This window comes from Mustelus asterias (genome assembly GCF_964213995.1).
Source record: "Mustelus asterias chromosome 26 unlocalized genomic scaffold, sMusAst1.hap1.1 SUPER_26_unloc_8, whole genome shotgun sequence".
Lineage (NCBI taxonomy): Eukaryota > Metazoa > Chordata > Chondrichthyes > Carcharhiniformes > Triakidae > Mustelus > Mustelus asterias.
In genome coordinates this window covers 713,009-726,321 of record NW_027590115.1, presented here as the reverse complement: position 1 = coordinate 726,321, position 13,313 = coordinate 713,009, and the positions used below count along the sequence as shown (strand labels likewise).

The 13,313-nt window shown below is 42.0% G+C and overlaps 1 protein-coding gene across 1 annotated transcript in view; it reads left to right on the top strand.

The window, feature by feature from the left end:
• Window positions 1–1,535: 1,535 nt before the first annotated feature.
• The window catches only part of LOC144482173 (NACHT, LRR and PYD domains-containing protein 3-like), a 68,283-nt gene continuing 56,505 nt past the window's right edge, over window positions 1,536–13,313 (top strand). Inside the window, 2 exon segments of the mRNA XM_078201381.1 lie at window positions 1,536–1,673; window positions 11,086–11,158. Coding sequence (XP_078057507.1) covers window positions 1,536–1,673; window positions 11,086–11,158 — 211 coding nt within the window.

Below are 13,313 nucleotides of genomic sequence, written 5' to 3'. Positions count from 1 at the left end.
AATAATGGTCTATGGGTGAATATTGGGCAAAGGACACTAGGAAGAACTGTGGAGTTCTATTTCTTGGAGTGACAGTGGGAAATGTACATGGGAGGGAAATATGGAACTCATCAGAACAAAAATGAGGAAAACTGAGCAAAACTCTCAATGGCTCTTCATTAGAATCCTTTTCCACACAAGGAGATGTCAAGATCAGATGTCAGCCGCCCGAACGAAAAATGGAAATAGATTCAATAGCAAATTTTGAAAAGGAGCTTTCAGAAGTATTTCAAAGTGAATAAAAAAGAATCGTTATGAGTAAAGAGCATATGTTGAATAGCTACAATTCGGTTGCTCTTTCAAAGAGCCAACATGGGGACGATGGGCTAAATGGCAGCCTACTTAAAGAATTATCATTACTTTAGGCACGGTGAAAATTTCAATTTAAAATTCACCGAATCAATCATCAGACACAAATGATTTTGATTATCACCAAAATGACACGTAAATCTTGGAGAATGATTTATTCTTTGATTCCAGTCACTGGTCCTCTCAATTAATGAACCATTCATTTAACAAGCTAATGTTAGGCCCCAAATGTCCCTGTGATCATTACCCATGAACGACAGGGCAACAGTATATAAACAACATCCCTGATCCACTCGTCAAACTGTGACACTGGGCTGGAAAATGAGGAAAACTCTTCTGTCATAATTTGCGTTCCGACTGCTGCTGCATCGATCAATGCTGATAAACGAATGAACTCAAGGGATCGGCTTGCAGGTCAGTTCGTTTCTCAGTTAAGGATCTACTGAAACTTCACGAGGAACATTTGTAGGCCTTTCTGTCCTTTCAGCCTGTAGTATCATTCCAACAAAGTATGGCTGATATTTGCCTAAAATTAATTAGCCCCGCTTGGCTGGACAACAGATAACGGCCTGCTTAAATGGAAATGTAACGATGTCATTTTTAAACTTTGAACAAAAAAATCGATGTTTTAACGTGCGTTAGTTATGCAGCCTCGGGTATGTTAGTTGCCCATGCTTCCCCTCAGTGATATGGTGGTTTAACTATCTAGCACAGTTGAAAACCTCCGTAGCCACTCACTTCACTGTGTCTGGAAGATACTCCAACATTAAAAACATCCTTCATTTTAATCAATTCTCTTCTCATCCTTCAAACCATTTTTCAAAACGAAAATCTTCCAACAAGATTGTATCCACATTTAACTGAAATTTGTTTTTGTGATTTGCTGGTAGTTTTCTTTCCAACTTGCTCCTGGCAGGCAGACTGGGGCGTTGTTTTCTCAGCGCTAAAAACGTGATAAGTTGTTTCACGATTCAACTCTGGTCTGCACATGAATTTGCGAGACAACACTGGGAACGCAGTACATGGTTCCAGCCTGCCCCTAACATGGGCACTCCTCACTTCGGCTACTTGGCACAAATACAGTTACTTCTATTCTTTGGTTAGCTCACGCATGGAACTGCTCGAAAAATATTTATCAAATGATAATTTGGCGACGATCTTTAAACAGTAGAAGAGAAGAGGATAGGATGACAGAGGACATTCCACAGCTTTGTTCACAGCAACCTGTCGGCAAGGCTGCTAATGGCGTATTGCGAACACAAATGTCAAGCAACGTCGACCAGCACACAAAGTGCATTGCTCGCTTGGAGTGTGCAAGCAATTCGGTTAAGCTGTGCAAGGAGAAGCAATTGCTTACCGAGTCATAATTTTCTTAGGCGAGGACCCTTGAGATTCTTGGGCAGTGGCATTAATTGATCCTTTTGGATTTGTTTGGTAAGATGTGAAGAAAATGAAGGAGTCTATGGAGCTCACCAGCTTCAAGAAGAGGAAAACAAAATTCCCGCATAATGTTCAGAGACTTTAAGGTGCTACAATTTTCGTTCTGTTAGAGAAGCTTATTTTCTACCGAATCGGGATTCAATGCCGGTGGATCAGATTGAGGATAATGTTAATTCCTGTTATTTGGATCTCTGGATGATTTTGTCTATGCAATGACCCACTGACACTATGCTTATCATTTGAATAAAACTCACTGCATTTATCACGACTATCCCTGTCTCACTTCTCACTCTGGTCATTCTGTCAGGATATTAACAGTGAGGGTGGGATCGGTATTCAAAGGCAGGGTCGCACTGGTATCGTGTAGCTCCAAAATTGTCGTCCTCAAAGGATCGTACCTTGCATGGAATGTCCCAGTTTCACCCACCAGGAGCGAACCACTAGAGTTACACATTGTGGAGAGGTTCAAGCTGGGAACTTCTCTGCATGAACTCCAAACTACATGATGCATTATGGCATCAGGGAAAATTTTGGAAATGAATGCTTCCGTTATGAGCACAGACAATCCGTTCTCAGGTTTTGAGTGTGTATCGCTATATGTTAACCTCCCCGTGGAAGGCATACCGAGGACAGTGATGGCACCGGTTAGAACGGCAGGATAAATTAATTGATCGAATATAGTATCTAAGTAAATAAAGTAACATAGATTCCGTCAGCGTAAATAAAAGGATGTCACATTCGCAGGACGAATAGGATATACACGTGGCAGATACGGCATATTGGCTAAATGTGCAAGATATGCAAGGTGACGGAGAGATGTTAACATCCTCGCGTCAGGTGAGATAACGTCGAATGAGGTTAGGAAATGAAACAGGGAGTGATCATGGCAGTAGGAAAATACTAGGAAATACTTTCGAAAGAAATGCTGAACTTTGGAAAGAGATCGTATCACAGCAGCAAGAAGAGGGAGGGTAGGATCAGTTCGTACTGTGACAATGACAATGACAATATTACAAGCTAGGAATGAGAAGTAGAAGCCCTTATGATGGAGATATTTTCGTGACTACTAAATATTAGCTGAGAGTTGAAACTGGATGCAAACTAAAACGAATTGGAAAGTTGGACATGATCTGATGGATACACCGAAGTGCCAGAGCGCGAATGGCAACCATATCACAGAACTGGATATGCACAGTAACAAACGTACTTCTGAAGGCACAAGTAAGTCTAAACCTAGAGCAGGACCACAGGTTCTGAAGAAAGACTTGATGATCGAGATATCAGAGTACTCCCAGAGTACTCCCACAACAGAAAATTTACAATGAAGTTAGCCTTCCCTCTTTAGCCGCTGACAGTAGGAAACAATTGACATTCAATCTCCATTGGTACAGCGTGATAAATGTCAATCGATAGTTTGCTTTGAAACCAATTGAAGAAGTTAATGATAAAAAAGCTAAACGTTGGAAATAAACAAGTGTTTTATTGCGTTAGTTAAGGTTGTGGTAGGTCTGAGTTAGAGCGTTCCTGCTGGAAACTGGTTGCATTCAATGAAATGCAGATACCACAATATCCTATTATGTCGGAAGGAGAAAGAAGCCATTTCGATATGATGCATGATGATGATTTTGTGTGAGGAGGTGCTACAGAATTTGAACAATGAGTGATAGATAAGATAAGAAATAAGCATAATATTGCACGTGGATGTTTCGGAACGACAAAATATTTAGGGATATACATTATCATATCCCATCAGGACTGACCGTGAGTCAACAGTCTTAGTTCGAAGATGTCAATCGCATCACCAAAAATTGTGCCAGGTCCTCAATGATCAGTCATTGAAAATGAATAGAGCAATCAAGAAATATAACGATACAATTGCTCTGTTTGTGTTCTTGAACTTGATTTGGTGCGAAATATGACATATTGGATTTAAGAAGGAATAATTAACGATAAAATCCATTAAGTTCACAGGGACATACAGACTCACAAATGCACGCATAACACACACATGCGCACACATGTGCACACATGCGAACACACACGTACACACAACACACACACACACAAACACACAGCGCATGTGCACATACACGAAAACACACGATCATTGCAGAGCATCACAATTCAAGTGGAGCACTGGCCTTTCATGAAACACATTACGGAGTTATGTCTGAGGACACAATTATCAGGCCTTTCTTCAAATGCAACTGACAACTTCCATTCTGGTTCCAACTTGCGAGTATATTATTTTCTTCGCATCTTTGTTTTCATTGAGGATCTGTAAATTCTCTGGTGCAAATTCAATCCTTCGAGAGGAATATATTCACCAAAAAAGTTGTTGTTGGAATGGTCTCTATCTCTCCATGGTATTAAAAAGAGGAACTTTCTTCCCACTCAAGGGATCAAGAACTAGAGGACACAGACTTTTACTGACTTGAACGGAAGTAAGTATATTTTTTGTATTTAACGTATCTGACAAAACGAGTGTTCCAGTTCCGAAAGGCAATGCCTCCAGGTCTGCTGTGGGCGTGTTCAAACCAGGATTTCAGTTGGGCAATAGGAAATTATTAGAATGTGATACACTGATAAATGGATGCACAGTTGTGCTGTCAAGGAAGAACTCCGGGCACCATGGCACTCCTCCTTAGAATTACCCATTCAACTATCGTGAGAGAATAGTTTTGTATTTACATCACGCAATTTTATTTAGCATATCACATTCAGCCATACAGTCTAAGAACATCTATGTGTTACATTCTAAACTACAGTTCACAAGAACTCATCTAGATACAATGTAGAAGAAGAATTGCTTGTTTTATTGGACTCTATTTTTCACAATGGCACATCCCTCTTGATAGTATTATAACTTAGTTTCAAATTCCAATTTGATGTTTACATTAACATATCTACTGTACTGTCGTCAGATAATCCTGTGTTGCATTGTGCTCTCTGTTGTTGAAAAACTGTACTGCAAAAAATATATATGTGTTCCATCCATTACAAAATCCATCTTAATGCAACCGGCTGTGCATGAGAGAAACATATCGGTTCCAGTGCACTCCACTATTCTGGACAAGGGCAGGTCTTTGAACCACTGCTGTTGTTTGTTCCAATTACACTTCCAGCTCTGCTGAAGAATTTATATTTGACTCAGTCCAAAGATGTGCGGGTTAGGTTGATTGGCCAGGTTAAAAATTGCCCCTTAGAGTCCTGGGATGCGTAGGTTAGAGGGATTAGTGGGTAAATATGTGGGGGTAGGGCCTGGGTGGGATTGTGGTCGGTGCAGACTTGATGGGCCGAATGGCCTCCTTCTGCACTGTAGGGTTTCTATGATTCTATGATTTCTATGATTCATTCCACTGTATTGTTCGTCGAGACAAGGGCATATTTTCTTTATGTCATTCCACGTCGTTTTTCATGGGAACCCATCCAGTTGTACTGTCAAAGATCATCTCTATGTTCCATCATATACTAATGTTCAGAAAACAAAAGGCATCCCTCTGGAACACTGAAGCGCTTTTCTGTATTACATTCGACTCAATTGGTCACAATAACCATTCCAGCTCAGCCGAAGAAGAGCACCTTTGTGTTCCTGCCACCTGTTCTGCAGCAGAAAATATCGATCCTATATTACATTACAATGCTCAGAATATGACATCTAGTTGTACTGTAAGCTTGCACAAATACCTCAATTCCAAGCCGTTGATCAAAATCACGTATCCAGCTTTATGTCCGAAGACCATCTCTATGCAGGATCCCACTCTAATCTTCACACAGTCACATCCAGTTGCAGAGCAGAAGAATATTCCACATTTCCAGCCCACGCTCGTGTTCACGTTATCATATTCAGCTGTATTGGAGAACAATAGCTCTGTGATCATTTTCATTCCATAGTTCAAATTAACGCACCCAGTTGCGCAATAGAGGAGCATTCATTTGTACGATGAAACTCTGTTTCGTTTTCACATCCAGCTGAAGAACTATGTTTCTCAATCCATTAGACTGAACGGAATACACATTTCACTGTGTATAGAACTATTCTGTGTTACACTGTAGCTTACTGCCAATAGTAGCACATCAAACTGCATTGAATATGATCAATTAGATGTTGCATTCCATTTGACTATGCAGAATAAGACATCCAGCTGTACTGCCATCTAACATAGAACATAGAACAGTACAGCACAGAACAGGCCCTTCGGCCCACGATGTTGTGCCGAGCTTTATCTGAAACCAAGATCAAGCTATCCCACTCCCTATCATCCTGGTGTGCTCCATGTGCCTATCCAATAACCGCTTAAATGTTTCTAAAGTGTCTGACTCCACTATCACTGCAGGCAGTCCATTCCACACCCCAACCACTCTCTGCGTTAAGAACCTACCTCTGATATCCGTCCTGTATCTCCCACCACGAACCCTATAGTTATGCCCCCTTGTAATAGCTCCATCCACCCGAGGAAATAGTCTTTGAACGTTCACTCTCTCTATCCCCTTCATCATTTTATACACCTCTATTAACTCTCCCCTCAGCCTCCTCCGCTCCAGAGAGAACAGCCCTAGCTCCCTCAACCTTTCCTCATATGACCTACCCTCCAAACCAGGCAGCATCCTGGTAAATCTCCTCTGCACTCCTTCCAGCGCTTCCACATCCTTCCTATAGTGAGGTGACCAGAACTGCACACAATATTCCAAATGTGGTCTCACCAAGGTCCTGTACAGTTGCAGCATAACCCCACGGCTCTTAAACTCCAACCCCCTGTTAATAAAAGCTAACACACTACAGGCCTTCTTCACAGCTCTATCCACTTGAGTGGCAACCTTTAGAGATCTGTGGATATGGACCCCAAGATCTCTCTGTTCCTCCACAGTCTTCAGAACCCTACCTTTGACCCTGTAATCCACATTTAAATTTGTCCTACCAAAATGAATCACCTCACATTTATCAGGGTTAAACTCCATTTGCCATTTTTCAGCCCAGCTTTGCATCCTATCTATGTCTCTTTGCAGCCTACAACAGCCTTCCACCTCATCCACTACTCCACCAATCTTGGTGTCATCAGCAAATTTACTGATCCACCCTTCAGCCCCCTCCTCTAAGTCATTAATAAAAATCACAAAGAGCAGAGGACCAAGCACTGATCCCTGCGGCACACCGCTAGCAACCTGCCTCCAATCCGAAAATTTTCCATCGACCACCACCCTCTGTCTTCGGTCAGACAGCCAGTTGCCTATCCAATCGGCCAACTTTCCCTCTATCCCACACCTCCTCACTTTCATCATAAGTAAGTATCTGAAATAACTTTGGGTAGTCGTACACAATATTGTTCAGAATAGCATGTCCGTTGGTGCTGCAGAAGAACTGTTCCAAGTAAAATAGTTTACAATATAGTTTACAATAGCATGTCCAGCTCCAATGAAGTACACCCTTTGTCGTATCCGCCTGTTTCACAAAGACACACCCTGTAGCACTGTGGAAGAGCCTTTCCAATACATTCCTATTATTTGGTCATAATAACAGATCCAACTGTACCCCGGAGCTACATCACTGCCTTCACTTTCAGCCTGACAAATACAATTCCATCAGTATCCGAGAAGAACAAAGAACAATACAGCACAGGAACAGGCCCGTCGGCCCTCCAAGCCCGTGCCGCTCCCTGGTCCAAACTAGACCATTCTTTTGTATCCCTCCATTCGCACTCCATTCATATGGCTGTCTAGATAAGTCTTGAACGTTCCCAGTGTGTCCGCCTCCACCACCTTGCCTGGCAGCGCATTCCAGGCCCCCACCACCCTCTGTGTCAAATATGTCCTTCTGATATCTGTGTTAAACTCCCCCCCCCCCGCTTCACCTTAAACCTATGACCCCTCGTGTACGTCACCAACGACTTGGGGAAAAGCTTCCCACCGTTCACCCTATCTATGCCTTTCATAATTTTATACACCTCTATTAAGTCTCCCCTCATCCTCCGTCTTTCCAGGGAGAACAACCCCAGTTTACCCAATCTCTCCTCATAACTAAGCCCCTCCATACCAGGCAACATCCTGGTAAACCTCCTCTGTAATCTCTCCAAAGCCTCCACGTCCTTCTGGTAGTGTGGCGACCAGAACTGGACGCAGTATTCCAAATGCGGCCGAACCAACTTTCTATACATCTTCAACATAAGACCCCAACTTTTATACTCTATGCCCCGTCCTATAAAGGCAAGCATGCCATATGCCTTCTTCACCACCTTCTCCACCTGTGACGTCACCTTCGAGGATCTGTGGACTTGCACACCCAGGTCCCTCTGCCTATCTACACCCTTTATGGTTCTGCCATTTATCGTATAGTGAACTAAACTATCGTATAGAACGTCTGTGTTGCAAAACAATGTTCAGACTGAGGTCTCGAACTGCTCTGTGGAAGGACATCTAATTTTGCATTCCTGTCCAATGTTCAAAATAACATATCCATCTGCACTCACGAAGATATCTGCACTGCATTCCAGTTTTCTTCATAATGTGGGAACAAGCATTGCTGCAAAGCAACATCTCGTTTCCATGACAACTTCTTGTTCGCATGAATCAACCGGCTTTTCCATAGGAGACAATGGGTCTGTGAATTTTATCTCTGCTTCTCAAAGGAATACAATCTGTTGTAATGTAGATGTCACACTGCCAGGGATCAGTTTAAGATTTCGGCTTTTGCGACTGTCTTTGTGGTGTTTGCGAGTTCTCCCTGTGTTTGCATGAGTTTCCTCGGAGTGGCCTTGGTTCCTCACGCAGCCCAAATATGTGCAGTTTCGATGGAATAACCATGCTAAGTTTTCCCTTGAATGTCCAAAGATGTTTAGGTTTGGTGAAGGAGACCTGGTAAATACGCAGGTTTACGGGGTTACAGTAGGAAGTTGGCATGAGTAAGTTGATCTTTTGGAGAGTCGTCGCAGTCTTATTGGGCCGAATAACCGACTTCCTTACTGCAGGAAATCTATGATCCTATCCTTCTATAAATGTTTTCTTTGTTTTATATCAGTTTATTGGTCAGAGTTACACATTAATCTATATGATAGTATTTTCAGTTCTCCATTCCACTCCATTTTACACAATTACACGTGTGTGTGTGCTTGTTTGTGTGTGTGTGTGCGCACGTGTGCGTGTGTGTGTTTATTGTGTAGCTAGGTTGTTCTCTTCACAGGCGCTGCTAGTCCTGCAGAGAACATCAAACATTCCTTTATTTCTGGTTTCCACCATCTGCAGTATTTTGCATTCACTCCACTTCCTCTGCGCTAATGAAAATAACCACAGCTTCTCCAGTCTCTGCCTGTGTTTGAAGTCCATCTTCTGACTCCTAAGAAAACAACCTGTTAACCTTGGGCCCTGACTGTCTTACAAAAATGGGGTGGGCAGAATTAGGCCCAATGTGGCATTGGGGGATAAATCAGAGATTTCAAGATAAACATCAAAGCAAACATCTTGCGTTTGATTTGCAATTCTATGCTTCCATAAGTGAAGACATGTATTGTGTACCTTTCACGAGTCATTAACGTTCGTTATTCCATCTCTAAAACTTTCAAACATGCAAGTATAATTTTCGTTCACCGCATTTAATAAAAATTCCCAAGTACCAATATCACAATCCATAGCTTGAGATTTCATTTGCGAAGTGTGTGCCCATTTCACCAATCTATCTATACCTTGCCAAGAACTAATATTATCCATTATGTTGGCTGCATTTCAGCAATGTATATAGTTCCTCCTCTTCCCTTCAATGTTTACGATTTTTCATCAATCTGTCTTTGTACTCTCTAATTCCGATTAGTTCCTCATTGTCTGCTACAGTACTCCTTCTCTGTCCTTCAATATGGTGTTGTTATCTCCTCATTGTTTCCTATTTGTCACCAATCTATCTTTTTGTCCTCTCAAATCATGCGTTTTCCTCACTATTAAGGACTTTTCACCAACCTACCTCTCTCCTCCCAAATCCTCTGCTATCCTAAATGGTTACCCACATTTCATCGGTATAACGGTGGGCCCCCAAATGTTCCTGATATCTTCCTCATAGTTTATTGCACTCAGCGATGTGTCTGTGCCCTCAAAAACATACCGCAATCACATTGGTCTGCATTTCAGCAACATGACCCTACTCCCTCAAATAGTTACGCTACCCTCAGCAGAGCTTGTGACATTTCACCGATCTATATCTATCCTCCAAAATCATCAACGTTTGCTACATGTCAATAGTATGTTTCTATCCTCCAAAAGCTCTCCTACTCAGTACATTTCCGACAGCAGGCAGAGTGCCATGATTGTAATATAGACTTTTGTTTTCCATTCAGTACAACGTATATAAAAGAAGATCAGTGATTGGAATAGCGATCCCTGTGAATTGTCATTTCTAGCAACCTACAGGTAGAAATAACTAACGGTCAGCATGCAGTTCGACATTATGTCTTAGTCCACACTCTCTGTGTCCCTTTAATCCAGTTTTACATGCTGCTTTTAGCAACCCAGGTCAAGAGAACTTGTTTCCACGCGTTTTCAATAACCATACGTATGACTGTGACGTTCTCCATTACTACATTAATTAACTGCATCAGATTATGGGACATCAGTTCCAATTGTCACAACTGTGCTGCTGTTCATTTATAAACCAATGGTTGATCCAGGACAGAAACATATCTTCTCTAATATTGAAAGAATTTCAACGTAATATTATATTTCACTGTCACTAAGCTGAATCACCTGTAGTTCCATGTTTTCTCCCTCTTTTATAATGATCAAGTTTGAAAAAAAATACAATACTCCAGTCCTTCGGGATCCGTTTCATATTCAAACATGATTGAAAGTTTAGGGTCATGGCCTCCCCTATTCCCAATTCCCTCCATCACCGACCCTCACTCAACACATCTGGACCGGGTAAAAAAACGTTGGATTGTAACAGGTTAACTGAATCTGTTTGTTTGATGACTGTAATTAATGTCATTACCCATGGCACTTAACGGTGCCACTGGAAGCTTTCCTTCTTCTATTAATAAGGCATTCATTTCAATGTATTCTCCCATCGTGTCAGCGGATCGAGCAGTTCAGGTACGAACAAGGACCAAGTGCTCCAAATAGAGGGAGAAGGGAGATCATAATCTGAAAATAATGGATTGTAATCTTTCAACAACGTACCAGAAACTGACAACACACGACTGCAATGTTACAGCAATGGATCAGAATGTGAGAACACACGATTGGAATGTTGCAAGAAACGGCAAGAGTTTATCGTCTTACCTTTGGTATTTTTCTACATATTACGATGTGTTATTATTAAAGCATCGGATTGAATATGCACTTTACATTATTCAGTACGTGTACTATCCCTTCCTTGCTATTGTTGGGGTACCTGGTAAGTCTAAATATCAAGTTACTTGCTCTATCCGCAATTTTCAGCTCTGCTACATTGTTGTTTATTCTGGCCCCGTGCTGCTTTTCCCCGCCTCTGCGAAGTGGAAGTTTCCAATTGTTCTTAGTTCGAGGTGTTGCGGTGCTAAGCACTGCGCCAGGGACACGGGTTTGACTCCTGGATTTGGGCACTCTCTGTGCGTTATCTGTCCGTTCCCCCCATGTCTGAGTGGGTTTTCTCCGGGTGCTCTGGTTTCATCCTCCAGTCTGAAAGACTTTTTGTCAGGTGCATTGGCTATGCTAAATTCCCGCTCAGTATACCCAAACAGGCGCCAGAGTATAGTAACTAGGGTAATTTCACAGTACATTCATTGCAGTGTTAATGTAAACCTACCTGTGAATAATAAATAGAACTTTAATTTTTAAAAGCATGATTATTGCAAGCTCACTTGTTTTTTTTCGTTCAGAAGGCACGTCTGTTACCTCTCACTATCCAACAGTAAAATCTGCAAAATAAGATTCGGCACATTACTGTTCTTGTCATTTAAACATTCAGAATGTCAACTGTAACCTCTTCACTTGGGAAATTGCACCAAAGTACTCTATTACTGTCTCTCGCCTGGAGCGCACTTTCAACTCGACTGCTCACAAGATCAAAAATTCCATTTACCCTGAGCTGAATTCAAGTTCCTACAACTTGTATCACCCAGCGCTCCCTTCTAACACTTCCCTACCATGAAACTCTACCTCGAAAAAAAAGCAGTTCTTTAAATCATCATCTGTATTTTCTTGTGAAAATATTTGCTGTCCAGCATCCCAGCAAAAACAGAAGAGCATTAAATATAAAATTCTGCTTCTCAAATTACAATTTTCAAAGAATAATGTTCAAATATTACTACAATTCAAAAATATATATATATTGTGGTTTCTGGTTCAGTAATATAGCCATTCTTGTCATCTCATTCTCGTTATTCTGTGGTCGCGCCCACACAATTTGTCCATTTCCCATATTCTTGCATTTACTGCTTCAAGACGTGACCAATTACCTCAGTAATTGAGAGAGTCACTCTTCCTCTGTTCTTTCCCTAACATTGCTCTCCGCATTTGCAGAGTCAGTGCAGCCAATGTTACAACGCTCACAAACAATACAAGTCTTCATGACATCTATCCAGGCCTTCTCCCATGGTAATTCCTGATATCTTCGCCCTAATGTTCCAATTTACGCATGGCTTTCTCAAGAGAAGGGTGGTGAGAAGACAGATAATGTTTTTTTTTCTTGAATGCATTCATATCAAACAACCTGTCAGATGGAGCCTGTACAGTATCTGTTTCTGGTCGGACAACTATCCTTTCCCATTATTTGTCCCTGATTTTCCACTAGTGCATCCACTTGAGGCATCCTATCACTCTTCGTACTGGTCACCATTCGACAATATAATCCAACAACTAAATATTCTCATTATCATTTCTGCACAGCCCATTATATGAACAAAGCTGAAATATTCAGCCTGAAACATTATATTATTTTCTATATAATGGGTTTCTTCAACTTGCATGGTGTTCCTGCACAGCGCTGCCCCAGTGCCTGCAGTTTGGCTGGTGCAGGCTGCTGAGTTGTAGAGGCTGAGATGGCCTGCAGCATTGATGGACACCCTCGCCCAGCTCTAGTACTTGGGCGCTCATATTCGAACTTCACCGACACGATGTGTGCAGCAACAAAGTTCGCTGACAGAATACTCCCATCGCTACAAAGTGCCGAGTGTCTGCGACGGGAGAGCAAACGCTGGCATCTTAGGGAAAGCAGTCGAAGTACAATGGGTCCACTTCAACTCTAAATGGGTGGAATATCTATAATCTTAGTGATGTGCTGCAGGAGGAATTTCCTGACAGCTGAAATAATTGGCATGGTATTTTTGGAAGTGATGTCCACAGACATGGTGACAGCAGTCTGAGACTACACAGCCGCAAACATGGACTCCATGACTGCGGTCTCAGCTCCCACTGCAGCACTGTGATGGTGCCAGCCTGTCCCGTGCTGCATTAGATGCTGTGACAATGAACCACGGAAAGTAAATCACAGCTGGGCCTGCTAACATTCAATATAATATCCTGATCACACCTACAGGCCGCAGCAAAATGTTCATCAGCGTGAGCTGGCA